The 21742-nt window shown below is 45.6% G+C and overlaps 1 protein-coding gene across 1 annotated transcript; it reads right to left on the reverse strand.

Annotated features, from left to right (window-relative positions):
• Positions 1–482: 482 nt before the first annotated feature.
• On the reverse strand, positions 483–1670 carry LOC119384434 (E3 SUMO-protein ligase ZBED1). Its single transcript, XM_037652471.1, has one exon. It carries the CDS (start codon positions 1668–1670, stop codon positions 483–485), a length of 1188 nt encoding a protein of 395 aa, XP_037508399.1.
• Between the last annotated feature and the right edge of the window lie 20072 nt (positions 1671–21742).

Below are 21742 nucleotides of genomic sequence, written 5' to 3' on the forward strand. Positions count from 1 at the left end.
TCGGTTCGGGACAGGCAGAATACGGCCGGCTTAAACAGCTCCACTGTTAAAAAAGCAGCGTGGCGACCAAGATATGACGGTATTACCGCATTTACCGCGTGGTAAAGCGGCGCTGATAAAACACCCTTTTGACTCAACGATGCAGAAGGTTTGAGATAAAGCGAACGAGCGATGAGTGTTTGTTTTTCTTCTGAAATATGCGGCGACCATCGAATCACGAAAGGTGCATTACTTCTTTTTGCAACGCCATAAGTACGTAAAACATTTTTTTCAGATTTCTTGATGTAAAATGTGAAGATTGAAGTTTACGTTCGCTCGAGCAAAGTGGCGAAGTGCACAAAAATGTTCGACGATATGCAATCCGCCTGGTTATGTTCTTTCCTGCCACATACAAATATTGGCATGATGAAAAGTACTCGCAAACTCTATGACATCTTTAGAAACGCACATTTATTTGTTCCAATACGCTCGCTTTTACAGATCTAAATACGCCCTATTTTGGTTAAGAACACCAGTGAGCTCACATTTTCCGGTAGAAGGGAGCTCCGTTTGGCAGTGATGATATTTCCAGCCGATGAAAATACGCGCTCCGAACTTGCGGATGAGGCTGGGATGCACATGTACTTTTTTGCAAGTTCCGCAAGCCGTGGAAATTTGGACTCATGGTCCTTCCACCATTTCAGTGCGTCCGAGTTATGTCCTATCTCAGGCTCTGAGAGATAGGCTTCAAACTGAGTTGACAGGCCACAAACGCGAGGCTGTGCATCGAACAATATGTCCAGTGCTGTGGCTTTGGTCTGGGTAGTGTCTGTCCCGCTTTGGTCATCCGAAGTTGCCAAGTCGTCAAGCATTTCTCGAACATTGGCACGGATTGCCTCCCGGGCGCCTGGTACCTCATACTGGAGGCTTTTGTACCTTGGATCGAGAAAAGATGCTCTCTGGCGTGCAGACACCGATGTCGGTTGGGCGTCCCAGTCCAAGGAGAATCGGCTGGATATCTCGAGCCGAATTATTTCTTTGAAATTCTCGACTAGATGGTCGCCAGAGGTCTGAGGTTCTAGTTTTTTTATTAAAGCTTTCATCACTGGCCGAACCATGGAGACAGAGGACACTGTGTCGCTGCAGAGAATGTTAGTTGCAAGCTGAAGAGGCTCAAGCACCTCACAAAGTTCAGTGATGACATTCCATTTTTGCTGACTGATCTCAAGATTCTGCGTTGAATTTGCCGTGACAATTGCTCGGTCAGCAAGAACACTTTGAATGGCAGGCCGGTGCTTGATGAGCTTTGCGAGCATTAGGTAAGTAGAGCTCCATCTTGTCGGGCAGCTTTGCGTCAGGCGCTCTGTTGGTAAGCCGAGCAGCTCCTGTCGCCTAGTCAACTGGTCGCTGGCGATGGTCGAATGCCTGAAGTGGGCGACCAGTTTTCCGCTTTTCTGGCAGAAGCCATCGATTTCCTTGTCGGACAGTGCCTTCTTGATGCTCAGGTGGAGACTGTGGGCAGAGCAGGTCACGTCATTCGGCTCTAAAATGTCTCGCAGTGCATTGACTGCTTTAATGCCGTTAGATGCGTTATCAGTGACAACAGCTGTCACCTTGCCATCCAACTTCCACACCGCGATGACTTCTTGCATTCGCTGCATGATGTTTTCTCCCGTGTGCCGCTCTTGCATTGCCTCCGTTGCTAAAGTGAACGCTTGTGACTTCCACTCAGTGTCCAAAGTGTGCGCAGTCACTGTGATGTAGGAATCTTGCGCCCTTGATGTCCAGCAGTCTGAGGTAAGCGCAACAGCTGTAGCGGAGTCAATCTGAGATGCTACCTTCTGTTTCAAGTGATCATGCAGAAGTTTAATTCGATTTTTCAGCTTAGCATTAGAAGGTGTCTTGTAGCTTGGCTCCACGACATCCATGAAATGCCTAAATCCTGTACTGGTTGCGAATGCCAAAGGCAACTGGTTGATAGCGATCATTTTTGCTAGCGCCTGGTCAATATTCTCCTGTCTTTCAGCGCGCCTCTTCTGTCGTTTTCGCGGCTTAGGTCCCGCTGACGTCCCAGGTATAGTTGCGTGACTGAGAGTTTCGTTACAATCAGGCATGTCATCAGCAGAAAATTCATCAGTGTCGCTTATATCCGAGGTTGGTGGCAATCTGTAAAAAGAAATATCAGCGGGTGAGTTCCTTGCAACACTATTAATTATGGCGGTGATGCCAGAAATAACCGCAACATTTATTGAATTGTTTACTTTGAATTAAAATTTACTAAGTCTAACTAAAAAATTGCAGTGTTTATCTGACATCATTGAATACCTACGTTTCATAGGTAATAAAGAAAAGCAGGCAAATTTACATACTTATGCAGGCGCTTCCCGCGAAATTAACATTTTTATCGCTTCATTGTTCTGTCCTAAGCTTAAGTGCAATAGCAAACAAGCGAAGTGCGTTGGGGGGCTAGTTGGTATGACATTAGAACGTACTACTTCTTGTGTTCCGTCAATCGCGCAGTTCCTTAGCAAACAAGTGCGATATTTTTTAATATAACAAGCCTACGTGTAGTTCTTAGCAGTTTTCAAGCATGAATTTGTTTAAGACCGAAGAATGCTTTATATTAAAAAAAAAGATGGCTGATCCTCCGTCATAGGAATCAGTATAACACGAAAGTGAAACGTCTCGTCACAGAAATAGTTTATTGTTTATAGTGCATGGGTATATGAGAGCTTGTACAATGTCTACTGTTGTTGGACAGATGTAGCACCGCATGATGTGGACGCATCGCACTCACGTTGACGCCTAATGGCACATCTCCGTACTGACGACAAACGCCCATGATCATGATTTAATCCTTGCGGTAGCTGAAGTTCTTAACATATACGTGGACACCGCATATGGTGAATCCCGCGCAAAGATGGCATCAACAAGCACATAATAAACATTGATACTCGATATGCATTCCTTCAAAGCGTCGTGAAATTCGAAGAGAAGCGCTACGCGCGTCGTTTCTTCTCTCAAGCCTGGCCGTTACTTCTCACAGGCTCAATGTTTTTTGCGCAAACTTTACAAAAGCGAACTGAAGACGGCGATGAAGGACGTACAAAACACATCAGCGCAAACAAACAAATGTTTAATGCGTAGATGAACATGTACGTCCTTCATCGCCGTCTTCAGTTCGCTTTTGTAAAGTTTGCGCAAAAAACGTTGATCATGTCCAACCAACTAGCCCATTACAAAGTTTTTTCTTTCTCACAGGCCAGCGGGGAACGCGGGTGCGACAGCCAAGCGAGCGTCGGAGAGCTATTTTTCGATATGGATAGATGCTATGAGCGAGGCTTGGGCTAAAGGCGCCACCTGACGGTGTGTTAAAGCGTTGACGAAATTAAACTTGTATTGGAAACGCGCCGAATGGGAAGGTCGTAGCAACGGCGCGTTTTTTTTTTTCCGATCCTGGTGGCACACGTGTCACCGACCCTTTATAAAGAAGACTCTCATAGCATCCATCCAAGAGCACTCCAAGTGGAAAGTGTGAAAGATAAAAGGCGCGTTCATGTAGCCTCCGTAATATGTTTGGCGGTAGCTCCAGTAGTGTGCGCTTGACTTGTGTGCACTTAGTGGAACACCAAGATATTTTGGTGGCACCACAGACCACTCAATACCGGGAAACTGATCAGGTGTAGATCCCCATGACCCAAAACACAAACCTGAACTCTTAGAATAGTTCACCTGTGCGCCTGAGACGCTACCAAATTGCTCTACTACATCAACAATCCTTTCAATGCTGGGTTTGTCAGCACAAAAAAAAAGGCAATGTCATGTGCATATACTAAAATTTTAACTTCATTTTCTAGCAGTCTGAAGTCATGAATATTTTGAGACTGAATAATATGCAAGCACATCGGTTCTAAGTATAGAGAAAAAAGGGGCGGCGACATAGGACGTCCCTGCTTAACAGAAGAGCTGATAGATAAAGGCTGCAAGAGATGACTGTTCACTATTAGGCGGGTAGAACAATGATTATAACAAAGTTTCACTCCTTTTAACAATGTTGAGCCGACATTAACTTGCTGTAAAAGGGAAAACAGAAACGAGTGAGAGACACGATCAAATGCTTTTGCGAGGTCAACTTGCAGTAATGCAAGTTGGTCAAAAGAATTTGAGCAAAAAACTAGAATAGTTCGAGCGATGTGATGTTTCTCGTATAGAACGGCCTTTCAGTGCTGCATGTTTGATGGGGTCCAACAACAATCGACATAACAAACTGCAGCCTATTAGCTAATAATCTTGGCAAAAATCTTATAGTCTACGTTACATAACGTTATGGGCTGTATGCCATCAGCATGGCGTAATTTTTCTTATCAGAACTCTATGGAATCAAAACTGTGTGACTTTTGGTGAAAGACTGCGGAAGAGCCTCGATCGCTAACGCCTTTGAGAAAATTTTCATTAGAATGGGACATAGACGTCCCTTAATGGCCTTATAAATTGACCTGATATTCCATCAGGACCTGGTGTTTTCGATAAAGGTAGTTGATCGATGGCAATTTCTAGCTCTTTCTGAGCAACAGGACCGCTTACAAGTGAAGCAATCTTCATCTGTTAATGGCTTAATGAGGGACACGAGTTGATCGAGAAGTTGAACATTCTGAGCAGAAGTACTAGCACTAAACAATGTTCGATAGCTATTTTCAAATTCATGATATCATCTGGATTGGTCACCAAAGTACCATTAGAGTACACTTCCCATATCCTTTTTGACATTGCGTGACGATGTTCGTCGAGCAGAGCCTGACGGGTTGGTTTCTCGGAATTTAGAGCTCGATTATTGCACGAGCGAAATCGCGCACCTCTGTAGCGTTCTGAATTGAACTGTTGAATTTCACATTTGATACGAGCAATTTCTTCAGCACACGAACCAGGTGCTTCACACTCTATCCCATAAAAGCTTCTGAGGCTATTCTCTAGGATCTTTTCTTCGTTTTTCTTATGTAACAATTTTACAGAACTTTATTTTATAGCGAGGGCACGCACCTCTTGCTTGAACAACTCCCAAGCAGCAAATAAAGGTAAATCAGCGTTAAAGCGAGTGGTCATAGCAAGCAAGTGGTCACAGTAGTAAATTATTTGTCACTTAAAAGGGCGGAATTAAATTTCTAAAGAGCCCAACGAGGGCGGAACTTTACATTGGAATTTTTACCTAGTTGAGCAATGACGAGCAATGGTCTGAAAACGATACCGGTTCAGTAACACATGACCACCCGCGAGAAAGAATACTGGAAAGATAGGGTGGCAGGCCTTGAGCGTTATGCTAAATCTTTTATTCCACATAACCTTTCAATTTTCGGCAAAGCGGAAACGTGCAACAAGTTTTTGGCTACAAACCTTTTCTATGTAGTACAAGTGCTGCATTGTGCTAGATCGCATATTCAGAGCTCTCACCGTAAGTTTGCAACATTTATATGGTCATCAACATATGAATCCATGAGATGAAACAATCTATTCAGACCAGTTAGTGCAGGTGGGCTTGGTCTAGTACACCTGTACGTGTGGCAAATTGTATCTCGCTACTCCTTTTTTCCGCGACGTTTTCTCATGCTATTATTGGAGCATTCTTGCAGGTAAACCTGGTAAATGTGCTACCTGATCAGTAGTTTCGTCCGATTCTCTCCACGACCTGTCTGTGGGGATTTACGCGAGAAATGTTTATTTCTCTGTAGTTTTTTTAACTGTTGTTTCAAATGAATACTTGTACGTGTGTACATCGCAACATCTTTACAGATATTTAATACGATGCCGTTTCCGCCAGCACTTTATCGTGCAATAATACTTGGGACTGCCAGGACATGAGTCTTAGATCGAGTACGTAAAATGCCGTGACACCATCGGCAAAACGCCTTTTTGAAATTAATTCAGAGACCTTGCCTGTAGAACTTGGCTTCGTTCAAGAGACATTTTGTGTCGTCCATGATTGTCCTCTGTGTGATGTGCCAGAAACAATGGAAACATTGTTTTATAAGCTGCAGAGATGCAATCTTATTTTAGGACGTGCTCCAACGAACTCTTCAAAAAGACTTCGTGCTAAATTCACAATCCGTGCGATATCTCTTGCCAGCGAGTTGTAATGACGTACCATTCGACATGCTTCTTCTCATTGGAATGCATAGCCTGTGGAAGACGCGCATGTTGCAGAGTAACGCAGAGCCGATAATTTCCTCAACAGCCCACTTCATTAGGATGGTCACTCAGCTAAGAGATGTATACGAGCAAATCGAAAGTCAGCCAGAGTGGTATCCGGGATTGGTGAGGTGCTTATCCTTACCGCTGTTCTAGCATATAATTGGAAAAGGCCGTTACTGTCGCGTTACTTGATGTATTCGCTATAGAGATGATTGCGAATTCAATAGTGCCGTCTGTTAGTCATTGTGTCGCGATAAGAGCATATTCAACATATTAGTTCTTTGTCTGTATTGCTTTCAAGTGCCATGTGTATGTTGAATAAATACCATGAAAGGAAAAAAAGAAAAAAAAAGTTTGGCAGTAGCTCAGTGGGCTAAGCGCCCGCCAGCCATCGTCCGCGGACCGAGAGGTCATGGGTTAGACTCCCGTAAATGAAAATTTTTCTTATATAGTTTTTTTTCTTTGCCATCTGATGGCGTTCATTTTGCTGACGTACTTCCGTGACGGAAATACGTCATGAAAGTCTTGGTGGACCCCGGCATAAAACACTTTCGTGTTAAAAAAAACAGACCCGGTTTGATATAAGGCTTGCGTACAGTAACTTTGTATTGTCAAAGGGGTCAGGGAGACGTTCGCGTCGAATAACAGCTATTTTGTTATGTTCTAGAGAGTCAGGCGCGCAAGGGGCTCTGTTCGGTAATGCCGGCGTCACATGGTGCTCTGCTGGTCGCGATTATGCCCCATCTTGATCAGATTTTTCAACACCTTTTAGCTCCAAGCACCTCGTGTGCACTTCTTCCGTCCTTTGTCCTTTTTGTGAGAGCTGCACAGTCCTTAGCATGAATCGATACCAACTAGCTCAGTTTTCCATTTTAAGTAAGTTGCATAATGAAGCCAAACATGATCAAGAAATTATATTTTAATCAGACCCGATCGCGATCAAAAATAACCGTTTGATAACGGTGTAAGCTTCATGTGCTATACAGGTATTTAAAACATGCCTCCCATCTGCGAACGGAGTCTTCAGAAGTACGATAAAATTCTTTAAAGTGATGGTGGCAATTCATTGAAATATATGAATTACTGAAGAAACGTTCAAGGTTTTACAAGGCGTGCTCGAATAACAATAAGAGATGTCCTGAAACCGCACTTCAACAGCTTCCCAAGTACAATTTTCTACTTACGAGCAGCGCTTGGATGGCTTCTTTTGAAGTCCATGTTCATTCAGAAGGTGCACAGCGAGAGACGATGTTGACATATTGATGTGAAACTCCTCATTGCAAACGGCACATTTGGCCGTGCTACCGTCCAAAGATCTTTCAGCATGTTGCCATACCCAGCTCCGCAATCTGCCCATCGCTGGTGACCACACGGTGCCGCACGCCACTGTGCTTTGTCGCCAGCGCTATTCCTCCTTCACTTCTTCCTTCCTTCGAGGCTGCTAAAACTGCTTGAACCATATATAATGCGCCACTCGCTAAAGTAATCGCTAACAAGAAGCCAGCTTGATAAGCGTCCCTTCTACGTCCGATGTGGGCAGACGGCAGACAGACAGGACCACAACGCAGCTTCGTGTCACTCTCCGATTCCAACTGGAAGCTGTTCTGTCGTCTGCCCCTTTTCTGTCGTCTGTCCCGTCTGTTCATAAGTACAAATGCAGAAGATTTTCTGTCGTCTGCCTTCATTGCTGTTAGGGGCAGATGGCAGACAGACAAGAAAATAGCGCAGCTTCGTTTAACTCACTCACTGAAAAGCAAGCTGTTGGTTTTTGGCTGTGTTATAAAAATTGCGAGGTTAAATACATTGCTTGTCTCGAACAGATCAAATCTCATCACTGAAAGGCACGCGTCAATTTAATATGCGGCTGGCGCATATTAAATTGCGCAGCGTCGCAGTCAGTACAAGTGCCAAATCTGTTTGCGCCGTATCAGGAAGAGAACACTGCCATCAATATCTCAGTCGGTAGTCCTGTATATTTTACTCCGTATCATTAACACTGAAGCGACAAGGCAGGCATAGGATTTTCGTTTTCAGTTCTAATACTTGGGTACCTTGTTTCAGTGCTTTTGACAATAAGCTCGGAATTGAAGATGTAAATAACTGTTGGCGATATAGTGTATGTTGCATGCGGATAGGACTGAATATTGTTTAACCGTGTTATTTTTGTCAGGTTTAGCAAAAATTCGCATAAATTCGGTCTCCAACATTGAATCGTTACAGCCGACGAAAAGCGCCCGTTCAGTGTCTTTTGCATGCGTCCGAGTTCAGGGGCGTAGCCAGAAATATTTTTCAGGGGGGGGTGGGGGGGGGTGTTGTTCAACCATATTTTGTGCATGTTCATGCGTGCGTTTGTATGTGTGCGTTTAATATACGCAAGCAAAACTGAAAATTTTCGGGCGGTTTGAAACCCCCAACCACCTGGCTACGCCCCTGGTCCAGTTGTCACAAAAACCGGCAACACGCATAAACATGCTAGCCTATGACGACATATGCTGAATTTATGCATAGGTGAATTTACGCACAGGTGAACTTACAAAGTCACTTGCGTATAATTTATTATTTTATGAGAAGGAAGAGTGCTACACTCTGCACCTGCATAATACATGAGGGTTCTACTTTAGCGTCTGCTATATCAAAACACAAAGTGAATTTTTCATGCTCTGAACATCCCACTAGTTTATGAAAATTGATTGAAGAGCCGGAATGGCGTGGACGGTCATCAGACCTGAGAAGGTTAAGACGCGCACGCGCTGCACATGATATTTGGCACATAAGAACAAATTTTGGTGTAATTGATGCCAAATTTTGGTGTAATCTTTTGCTTTTTATGCTCCCTGCAATCGTTAAAGTTTATATACAAAACATTTTTCGCAGTGTGTATTGCGTCGGCAGTGAAAATGCTGTCATGACGACTTTGGCGACGATGACTTTGGCGTTCAAGAGTCACAAATATTTTCAATTTGTGATGCGCAACTGTTGATGGTTCTAGGGTGCCTGCAAATAACACACGAATCATTTGTCCCAAAAAAAGTTTAGTGGCTAGCTCGGTTACATGTACGTAGCGTTAGCATGAGCTGATTATTCTTAGCTTTCGACTGTCTAGGATTATTAGCCTTCTTCTGGGTGTGTCCAGTAAGATCGAACACGAGGTCCCGTCATCCCATTGTGGAAATTTACTGTAGGTCTGCTCACCCAGAACAATGGTTTCGCAGTTAGTTTTCGAAAAAAAAATTTGTTCGCCTGAAAAAAAATATATAAATTTTGGCCACAAAAAAACGCTTTTCCGCCAATTTCGCGATTTCAATTTTGAGCGCACCTAGGAAAAAATGTGACTTCTTGTCACAATATTTATTCCCCTAAAGAACAAGTGAAATACAATCTTAACATTATTTTTTCTTGTCGAAGCACCTTTGAAGAAAAAAAATCACAAATGCAAATCGCACAAAATACCTCTATTTCAGGAATTTATTGCTGCAACAAGTTAAAGTAGATAATAAAAATCAGTACATATTAACTTTGATACTTTGCTCTCTTTTAAAATAATGCGTGGTTTTATCGCGCTCGTTTTACTCGATAGTTGGGCTGAAACGTAAGTATTTACAAAAACGCCGAACTTTGAAAATGATTTTCTCAAAAAGGCCATTTTTAATTTTTTTAAAAATCCCTCTGATGAAGTCAAGGACGTCATCTACCATTGTGAAGAAAAAAACGTTGCATTATTTTGGTTGCTAAAAGTTATAGTGCGTCAAATGTGACCATGCCAGCCTAGCGGCCGCGTCGTTCGTTATGGGCTGAAACTCGGATATAAGTGCTAAAAATGCTTACGTGACATAATCACAAATCGCAGCTCTACACCAACAAATGCGCAGCCCGGTGCATGGTTAAGCAGCTTTGTCTTGGGATCAGCCGCTTGACAAACCCGCAGCAGCGGCCGTCGATGCTGCGGGCACTCACATTACATGAGTACCGCTTCACTGCGGATGAGCTCCGCTTGCGGCCAAACTATACGCTCAGAGGACAAACGAGAGAAGGAAGCATCACTGTGAAAGTTAAAGGCCGTTAAGTGCCAACAAATTCATAATTGCAACGAAAACTCTGCCGGCGATTTCCCAGTGAGCGCCTCCAGTAGTGCGCTCATGTGTTGCTTTTTCTTCGGGTGGCCTAAATATAATTAGGTACATTCTATGAGCGACATATGGCACAAAAGAAAGCCATTGATGTTAAAGAAAGCTGTCATACGTGCTTCCGATGGTCGAGCAACTCAAACTCAGTTATGCATCTCGTGCCAGAACACTTGTTCAGCCGGCTGTGAAAAGAAGTGTTCTAAGTCCATTACGCATTAAAGAACCGCTTTTACAATAGTGTATTGTTGGGCGTCCGCAGATAGAAATCGACGCAAGTCGAGCGTTTATCACGATATTATGCGGCTTCGGGCATAACAGCAGGGGAAAAAAATAATCCGTGCTGTATTGAAGGAGCTCACTGGGAAATTGCCGGGAGTTTTCTTTCATATTATGACATTTGTTGGATTACGGCCTTTACCTTTAAGTGATCCATTCCTTCTCTCGTTTTCTCGGCGTAGTTTGGCGCGCAAGCGGAGCTCATCCGCAGTCGAAGCGCACCATGTAATGTGAGTGAGCAGCATCGAGCGGCCGCTCGCGGGTTTGTTCAAGCGGCTGATCCCAAGAAAAAGCTTGCTAACCATGACACCGGGCTCCATTTGTTGGTGTGGAGCTGCTGATTTGTGATTATGTCACGTACAAGTATTTTTAGCAACTTATACCGAGTTTCAGCCCATAACGAACGAACGCCTAGGTGGCATGGTCACATTTGACGCACTATAACTTGTTAGCAACCAAAATAATGCAAGGTTTTTTTCTTCAATGGTAGATGACGTCCTTGACTTCAATCAGAGGGATTTTAAAAAAAATTAAAAATGGCTTTTTGAGAAAATCATTTTCAAAGTTCGCGTTTTTGGTAAATCACTTGTTTCAGCCCAATTACGGTAAAACCGAGCGTGATAAAACCACGCGAATTATTTTAAAAGAGAGCGAAAGTATCAAAGTTAATATGTACCGATTTTCTTTATCCTCACTTTAACTTGCTTGCAGCAATAAATTCCTGAAATAGAGGTATTTTGTGCGATTTGCAAGTTTGTGATTTTTTTCTTGAAAAGTGCTTCGACAAGCAAGAAAAATAATAGCAGACTCATAAGATTGTATTTCACTTGTTCTTTAACGGGAATAAATATTGTGACGAAGAATGCACCGTTTTTTTCCAGGTGCGCTCAAAATACAGAAATCGCAAAATTGGCGGAAAAGCGTTTTTTGTGGCCAAAATTTATATATTTTTTTTCAGGCGAACAAAAATTTTTTTCGCAAAACTAACTGCGAAACCATTGTTCTGGGTGTAATGCCTAGACCTACAGTAAATTTCATCACAATCGGGAATGGCACCGGGACCTCGTGTTCGATCTTATCTGGACACACCCTTCTGTTCATTCTTCGTACGCGACCGCTAATTGCCAGGCAACTGCTTCGGGATCCGATTAGATAAGCTTCTCGGCTCTTCTGCGCCGTTGAGCAGCATTCGCGCTCTCCTTCTCCATGGCGTTACCCACCTGCAAACGCCAGTCAGAGGCGCTATCAAGCGGCTCCGCGCGGTGCACACGGCGAATGCACAGCGAAGTCGAATAGCTGCGCGCGCCGCAGCCAGTGTGTATGCATGGCTACGACGTCACTCCTCCCGAATGCCGCAGACCAGCAGCGGCGAGCCGCGCGCGGCGGTGGCGGAGAGCGCGTGGAGATGCCGGCTCCAGTGAGCCAGCTGTGTGACATCACTGATCCTCGCGCATGCGCAGCACGGCTCATGAGGATCCACGCGAAATCGGCTCCGGCTAGGCAAGTGTAGCTAAACGCTACAAAACCATCTAGTTACCCCTTGGTTGAAAGACATTTCGTTTGATATGCATGTCAGCAGGTTGAAATATTGTAGGCGTACTTGAGAGTCGTGGGGATGTCACGGCAGTCACTAGTGCTAACGTCACTTGACACAGTGCATTCATGGTTGCGAAGAGTGGTGACGCCACGCGAGTCACCAGCGACAGCGTCACTTGACATCGTAATAGCGATCAGGTTATTACACTTCGAAATACATTTCGTTTGATCACTTGACATCGTAATAGCGATCAGGTTATTACCCTTCGAAATACATTTCGTTTGATATGCATGTCGGCAGGTTGCGAAAGTGCATTCACGATTGTGAAAAGTGATGGCGTCGTGAGAGTCACTAGTGATTCTACCTAGTGACTAGTGTACCTAGTGTCCAAATTTCTAATCACAATTAACCCGTAGTACATACAATATACAACTTAGCGTAACAGTCAAGACATAACATAACAGTCAAAACAACATATTCAACAATCACATACATGTGTACACACGGTGATGTTAAAAAAAAAGAACAGCAACTGTTGCATAACATATCCAAGACAAAAATAGTCAACATACATAAATATACACTCTGCCGTTAACACAAAACAAAGCTTAAATGCGCTAGTAATGGCCAAGGATGCCACTCTCTTCAAGAAAAATTTTCAATGCTTTTAAAGCACACTACTGTAAGCCTCTTGTTGGCCACAGGCCCAAAAGTTTCCTTAAACTTAGTGGTCTGCGGTCTAATGTTATTAACGATGATTGAGGTCTGCGTCTTGGTGCGTCGTGCTGTGGGCATTCTAGAAGGAGGTGATATATGTCTTCATCTACGAATCCACAATCACATTCAGGAGTTTCAGAGCGGCCAATTTTGTGTAAAAAATGCTTGGTGTAGGCAGTTCCTAGCCTTAATCGGTGAATAAGGGTTTCCACAATTCTGTCTAAAAACAACGGAATTTCAAATGCGATAAGTGGATCTTCATGATATAAATCGCAGCTTTTAGAATTTTCATCGAACCACACATTTCTACACATATTGAAAGATTCGCAATTCATATTTTGATATTGGGATAGAAACGATATCTTTTTTGCGGCGTGCTTGTCGTGCTGCTTCATCGGCTGCTGTATTGCCAGGAATGTTGCAATGTCCCGGTATCCACTGGAACAATATTTCATGATGCTTTTGATCGGCCTTGGTGAGCTCTTTAAGTGTTTCGTAGATCAGGCTATTATTAATTGTTTCTGCTTTCGTGCTACAGAGTGACGTTAGTGCCGCCTGCGAATCACTGAAAATTACAAGTTTCTGATCATCTTTTACAGAATTGATAAATTTTATAGCACTTAGAATAGCGAATAGTTCAGCTGTTGTAGACGATGTAACGCGAGATAATTTAAATGAATCTTGTACCTTGAGGTGCGGTATAATAAATGCTGAAGTTGAAGATTTTAGTAAACTGGAGCCATCTGTATAGAGATGTATGTAGTCCGGATATCGCATATATATCTGGTAGAGCGCTAGTTGTTGGGTGGCTGAATGAACATTTCATTTTTTCTGATTATGCCGTCCACTGACACTTCGACCTTTGGTAGCGTAAGTAGCCATGGAGGATAATCAACGTCAGAGTTAAAAAATTCACCACCTTTTGCATGTCTGTGTGGCGCCCTCTCTCGGGGCACTACGAGAAACAAACCGTACGGCGTCGCGGCGCGCGTCTGCTACCACCGCCATACCCTCGCCGCCAGGAAGCGGCGCAGCCATAGAGTGACCACCGCCACCGCTGCTCATAGCACAAATCGTGACTGCGGCACATGAGCGGAGAGCTTCGCCTCGAGTGTTGTGCAAAGGCATGGAGCCCCCTGGGAGTGTTTACATACCCGGCGGCTACTTTTCGGTGGCCAACGGATGGACGACAAGGCCAGCATCAATGGAAAATGCCGAGCAAGAAACAGTTGGATGCCTTTATGGCGTCAAGTGGTTCCCGTTGCTCCCGGCAGACCACTAAAGGAACAAAAATTCCGCGACGAGGGGTACGTGCGCAACCTCATGTTTAATGAGTTGTCTACCACGTCCACGTACGGACTCCTCCTAAACTCATCGGTGTATACGAACAGTGATGGCACGAAATCAGGGTGCCTGGGCGAGTTGGACGGCGAACCTGCTATTACAAATCCGGGAACATCGCACTACGTGTGACTGGAAAAAAACGGCCGCACGTCGTAACTTCGCTAAGATAATGCAAAATGCCGCAAGATTTATAAATCGGTGCGCGGCAGTCATGTCAACATACGCGAATCGTTTTTACTGAACAGCGAACGTGCTCATGTGACAACTAGAAATGAAGCGCTTGACATCGCCCGTGATACGATCAGGCCACGACACTACACCCTTCGGCATTCATTATCGTTCTAGAAGCAGTATTTACGGCGACTCCTTTACGCCAAATGTAAACAACAGCGTAGTTACGCTGAGACCGAAGCGATTAAGGCGCACTTAGTCATACTTCGCTGTTGTCGACGTTCTAAACCAAATGCTGAAAACATATCGTACAAAAAAAAAAGCCGTAGCGCGACTTTCGTCGCTACTGAACTGCTGTGTGACGACACGGACACAACGCGGACACATGTTCTTGTCGTACGCCATCTAAGTAACAACATTTCTTGAACGAAGTGATTTTCGCACAGTCTTGCCGAGTCCGAAGGCTGCCACGGACTGCCGTCTTCATTTTGGCGCTTCAAAGCCCTGATCCACGCTTCACGGCGCTGACGATCGCGTTTCACCGATGGGAAGCGGAAAAAATGAATGTTGCTGCCGGGCACGCCTCGGGAAGTGCATCCATAAGCGGCACATGTTGACGGCATCGTGCTAATAGAACCAGATATATCGGTAAATATATTTCAACCACCTGCACAAGTCAACACTTCTGTCACCGCTAAAGCCGCGGCGGAAAGAGAGGCGGCGGCGTCTGCGACGGCGCCGTACAGACCATTTCCCAGAGTCGCCGCCAGGAAGCGGCGCATGCGCTGTAGAGGCATGCAAAAGGCGGATATACTGGCTCTTTCCTTGATTTCTTTATGAACATGGCTTCTATTCCTTTGTAATATCTCTAGAGCCAATGGGTGGTTTTTATGTTGCGTCTGAAGACGAAAAAAATGCCGACATATTTCTATAGTTCTCATGAGTGTGAAGGGAGATTGGCGAGTCTCTGCTATTACAAAGGAACTGGAAGTCGCTCGTGTTATTATCCCTTGAAAAACATTTCGTTTGATATGCCTGTCGGCAGGTTGCGAAAGTGCATTCAAAAAGTGATGACTTCATGTAAGTCACTAGTGATAGCGTCACTTGACATCGTAATAGCGATCTGGTTATTACCCTTCGAAGGACATTTCGTTTGATATGCATGTCGGTAGGTCGCTACAGTTCATTAACGGTTGTGCAGGGTGGTGACGTCACGTGAGTCACTAGTGATGGCGTCACTTGACATCGTAATAGCGATCAGGTTATTACCCTTCGAAAGACATTTCGTTTGATATGCATGTCGGCAGGTTGCGAAAGTGCAATCACAATTGTGAAAAGTGATGACTTCATGTGAGTCACTAGTGATAGCGTCACTTGACATCGTAATAGCGATCAGGTTATTACCCTTCGAAAGACATTTCGTTTGATATGCATGTCGGCAGGTTGCGAAGTGCATTCACGATTGTAAAAAGTGATGACTTCATGTGACTCACTAGTGATAGCGTCACTTGACATCGTAATAGCGATCAGGTTATTACCCTTCGAAATACATTTCGTTTGATATGCATGTCGGCAGGTTGCGAAAGTGCATTCACGATTGTGAAAAGTGATGACTTCATGTGAGTCACTAGTGATAGCGTCACTTGACATCGTAATAGCGATCAGATTATTACCCTTCGAAGGACATTTCGTTTGATATGCATGTCGGTAGGTCGCGACAGTGCATTCACGGATTGTGCAGGGTGGATGACGTCATGTGAGTCACTAGTGATAGCGTCACTTGACATCGTAATAGCGATCAGATTATTACCCTTCGAAATACATTTCGTTTGATATGCATGTCGGTAGGTTGCTACAGTTCATTGACGGTTGTGCAGGGTGGTGACATCACGTGAGTCACTAGTGATAGCGTCACTTGACATCGTAATGGCGACCAAGTTATTATCCCTCGAAAAACATTTCGTTTGATATGCATGTCGGCAGGTAGCGAAGTGCATTCACGATAGCGAAAAAGTGATGATTTCATGTGAGTCACTAGTGATAGCGTCACTTGACATCGTAATAGCGATCAGGTTATTACCCTTCGAAAGACATTTCGTTTGATATGCATGTCGGCAGGTGGCGAAGTGCATTCACGATTGTAAAAAGTGATGACTTCATGTGAGTCACTAGTGATAGCGTCACTTGACATCGTAATAGCGATCAGGTTATTACCCTTCGAAAGACATTTCGTTTGATATGTATGTCGGCAGGTTGCAATAGTGGATTCATTGTTGTCAATGGTGGTGACGTCACGTGAGTCACTAGTGAGAATGTCACTTGACCTATTGCTAGTGATCAGCGACCCCTTCAAAGACATTTCGTTTGATATGCATGTCAGCAGGCTGCGATAGTGCACTCATGGTTGTGAAGAGTGGTGGCGTCATGTGAGTCACTAGTGATAGCGTCACTTACCATAGTAATATCGATCAGGTTATTACCGCTTCAAATACATTGATATTTTGATATATGTGGTGATACGTCAAAATGTATGCGTAGTATTGGAGCGTGATGACGTCGAATGATACTAGTGATCACGATATTTTGACTGGGCGGTATGGCGCCACTTGAGTCACTAGTGATACTCTGAGGAAGAGGAAGACATTTTGTTTCACCTTAATGTCAGGAGGTGAGCGATGTGCATGCGTGAATGAGAAACGGTTTGGTGTAATGTGAGTCACTATAGTGATAATGAGCTTAGTAGCATTTCAGTGAGCTATTATGAGTCACATAGTGATTGCGTCAAGTGGCTAAGAAACGATGAGCACGTTTGCACCTTTGTACATTATGTATTTTGAAGGAAACATATGCCAATAGGAAGGAAATCGCACGTCATGATAACAACGAACTCGACCTTTAGCGACACCAAATATTTTGTTTCCGAATATTCGAATATTCGGCTTCGCGTTTCTTGAAACCGGATAAGCGAAATATCCGTTTTTTTTTAATCCGGATAACCGGATAACCGGCTTTCAAGACCGGATTCGCTTTGCTCCGGTTAAACCGAATAACCGGTTTTGCGGATATTTGCAAGCACTACTATAAACGTTGATGGAAGCGACACGAAAGCGTGCACGTCTCGAGAACCAGACGGCTTAGGAGCTTCTGATATCTCTAAGCGCGATCCTTGACCTTGCCAAGGAAACACCGAGGTGTGTTGTCGAAGGAGAGGCGGCGTTTAACGCTGGCCATATAACATGTTGTGGAGTATGCGAGACGACAAGTCCAGGTGGAGTCCCTCTGCCTGCAGACTAAAAGGCCCGCCGCATACAATCAAAGTTCAAGTCTGCAACGCAACCGGTGCCGTAAAGGTCAGTATTTCTTCTTACGTTTTGTAATCTATATGATGTACGAGTATGATGTATGATGTATGATGTACACCAACCAGCGGTAGCGCTCGTGTGTAAACAAAGCTCCGTCCCCCCCTTTTGCGCTGCCTAAAATGTACTACAGTGTGTGCGTTCACGGCGAGATACATGGTTCCCCGCACCGGTTTAGCTGTGAAATGATTGTTCAAGAGTGACACGGAAACAGTTATGTAGTGGCGATTCGGCAGATATGAGCGCGATGAGGTAGCTTCCCGCACAATTGGCGTTTTCGCGTGTCGTGGGATGGCGGGGAGACACTGTTACTTGTTCATTATAGTGTTATAAAAGTAGCAATATATTGCCTAAAGCTTCCCGCATTCATTATGCATGTGGCAGCTGTCACATTTTACCCCGCGAAAATTACCACAGTTTTAATGTCGTTTGCATGCTCATCATTGATTTGTTTATTTTCAGGGAGAATGTACATGCAAGGCCGGTCTCTCTGCTCAATGCAAACATGTGTTTGCCAGCCACACTGATATATTTGAACAGGTTAAAAACCTTTTAACAACATCAATTCATCATATTTTGTTGGTTGTCTTCTGCAATGTGCACCGAGGGACTAACAGTGAATGTGTGCGATATGCCGTACTAAAAGCTTCAATGTAAAAACAAACATAGAGGCATCACTGCAATAAAAGGAAATGAAATTGCATCTGGTGTTTGTTGTTGCACTCACAACCGTGACTTTTAATAACATGTTTCTACTAAACAGTCACATATTAGTTGTCCTTGTTGAAATACACACGACCATTTGCTAACTTCTTTCCCAATGCGGAGCTTGATTGTCCACAACTTTCGTCGTTTTTTCTCTTTTGGAAAGCGGTGCAAGCTGACTTTTCGAAATAGTGCATGATTTGTGCATTGTGGCACACTGCACGTGCGATTGCTCTTCGCTCTTAGCCCGTTTTTCTCCATGGCGCACTACTACGACGCTCCGGCAGCCACACAAACATGCACACAAACGTGGCGAGTGGGAAACCCACCACCGTCTCCTGCCTTCCGAAAAAATCCGCGCGATGGCGCTAGCTCATCTGGAAAGCGGTGCAATCTGACTTTTCGAAATAGTGCATGATTTGTGCATTGTGGCACACTGCACGTGCGATTGCTCTTCGCTCTTAGCCCGTTTTTCTCCATGGCGCACTACTACGACGCTCCGGCAGCCACACAAACATGCACACAAACGTGGCGAGTGGGAAACCCACCACCGTCTAGCGGCCGTGGTGTGAGCATGTGCGTTGTGTGCCTTTTTTTTTGTCACGTCCTGAATGATGTGTGTGTGATTTCGCCCGCGATTCACGTGAGGTGCTGTACTGTGTGTTGGGCTGTGTGCGAGGTGCGCCTCGTGAGGTTATGTCTGCTGTCCCCGTTGGTTAGTGTGCAGCTTCCCGTGCCGGCGAGGGGGTAGGCCTAACCAACTGACCCATCGGTACAAGCTACCTCACGAGGCAGATAACAGATGGCGCTAGCAGCGTGACTTCGTCGTGGTGGTGCGCGGAAGCGGGATATTTGAGCACTAAACGTGACCAAGAACCGCAGCATGGGCAGAACGCGAGCCAAGCGAAGCCCGTCCGCTGAAGCCAGTAACAAGAGAGACAGCTGGGTGGCGTGTACAAGCTGCGATGTGTGGATCGACATCGAGGACACGCCGTTTGAATCTGTAGAGGAGGCAAGCGCGACAGCGCACTATGACTGCAAGCAGTGCGTCCGGCTGAACATCTTGCGAGAGGAGTTCGCGCAGTTGCTGCGGCGGCATAAAGAGGAGTGTGCGTTGCAGCTAGAGAATACAGAGAGAAGGCTGAGCGACGCCCTCTCTCAGCTGGGCCGGGAGACTCGCATGCGCGAAGAACTCCAGGCGCGGGTTTCTCAGCTGCAGACACAGCTTGATGACCTGAAGAGCGCGACGGAAGGGTCCCAGACCGAAAAGCTTGAAGGGTCGCATCATGCTGCAACAGACAGTGCGACGTCGCGTTTGCCCCAGAAGGAAGACAAGAAACCTCGCGCACGTGACCAGGAGGACAAGGAGCCTAACCAGACAGCTCCGGGAAGCTGCTCAGGGTCCCTTGAACCGAGAAGGGAAGAGCGCAGCCAAGTGGATGACGAATGTGCTTTGGAGGTCCAGGAGTGGAGGCCCACCTTGAGAAACAAAAAGCGTAATGAGCTAGGCAAGAGCTCGAGAGAAATGGGACCCTCCAACAAAGAGGAGCTCAAACAACAGGCGCGCTCCAGAGAACCACCGAACAAAAGTCGGTGTGCTTTCATATATGGAGACAGGAATGCCTTCAGAATGAGGCACACCACACTACGCACTGTGAAGTGGAACAAACTTGTGCAGTACCGCACATGGAAGGATGCCACCCTCCAAAAGGTGATGGCTGAAATGGATGCTGCGGTGGACATTTGGAGCGCACCAGAGGCAGTTGTGGTCATACATTGTGGAAGCAGCGATATCGTGGACAATGATGCCACCCCAGATATTCCAATACAAGAGCTGAAGTCCAGGATGCAGACGTGGCAGGCGAGAGCCAATAAACATCGCTTCATTGTGTACGGTGTTCCGGAACCGGAACATTGTAATGACATAATGCAGAGAAAATGCAAGCTGTGGAACGAGAAGCTCAGGAAGGTCTGCGACGAACTGGGCCAACAGGTGGAGTTTGTTAGCACCACGCGAGCACCGACAGGTGAGTACACAGCTTGCTCTACAAAGTCAGCGCGGCTGAGGAGCTGGGCACACGCCTGGGACACAGGCTCTGTGTTTTTTTAGGACTCCAGCCGGTTGGACCTACAGTACGACGGAAACGGACAAGCGGGTACTCGCACCCCTTGGCACCGCTTATGACAGCCCTCGGACAGGCGATGCTACAGATGGCAGGGAAACAGGACCAGGGGAAGCGCAGAAAGCCCCCTCGTCCTTCCAGTCAGGAGTAAAGCATGTACACCGTCGCCGCCACCACCGTGGTCTACGTGTAAGGGAAGCCAACGTGGGTCTTCTCAATGTACATGGCGCAAGAAAGCCGAGCAAGTGGGAAGAGCTATATGCGATGCTAGACAGTGAAAAAATGGAACTTTATGCGCTAACAGAGACGCACCTGCGTGGGCTGGAGGAACCCCCAGTACATCCAAACTGGGAATGGTCAGGCTCCAACCGCGAAGGGAATACACGCAAAGGTGGGGGAATAGGTATCCTGTGGCGGTCCGGTGCGATGTGGGAAAGATTGACCTGCCCATGCACTGAACACATGTGGCTCCGTGGTAGCATCCTAGGGATTCCCGTGATAGTAGGTGTGGTTTACCTCGCAGTGACCAATGGACAGCATGATGGAAATGCTCGAATTATGGAATGTGTGTCAATGGATGTACAACGATGGGCAGCTGACAGAGAAGTTCTACTCATGGGCGACTTCAATGGTCCATCTACAAGCTCTGGACGGGTTCCAGGATTTTAACGGAGACCTGGTGGACCTGACAGCTCGTGAACTGAACTTGGAAATAGCCAACCTTCGCTCTGACTGCGAGGGTGAATTCACCGTGGTGTGCTAGGAACAGCCATTCATGCATAGACTATGTACTTATGTCACCAAAGCTGTCCCGCCACGTTACATCAATCACAATAGACGAGGAGGGGAAGTTCAGTGTGGGAAGTGATCATAACCGAATTAAATTGACCTTATCTACTTCCGCATGGCGCCAAAAACGGACCGACTGTCGTGAGCCGGCTGCACGCTACCTACCGGAAGAGACATATGATGACATCGCTCAAGAGTTTGAAGGCCGGCTCATGAATCTGGAGTCTCCTTCCTATGACCAGTATGTAGAAGCTTTGCAACAGATAATGGAAGCACACGAAGTATGCGTTAACTCCCGTGGAGGGGTGCGCCGGAAGCCATGGTGGGACAAGGAGGTCCAAGTGGCACTAAGTGCTCGACGGGAGGCGAATCGCCTACACAGAAAAGCGCTAAGGACACTCCTTCCACACGAATGTGCAGAGCTCTGGCAGAGGT

The sequence above is a fragment of the Rhipicephalus sanguineus genome, chromosome 1 (genome assembly GCF_013339695.2).
Source record: "Rhipicephalus sanguineus isolate Rsan-2018 chromosome 1, BIME_Rsan_1.4, whole genome shotgun sequence".
Lineage (NCBI taxonomy): Eukaryota > Metazoa > Arthropoda > Arachnida > Ixodida > Ixodidae > Rhipicephalus > Rhipicephalus sanguineus.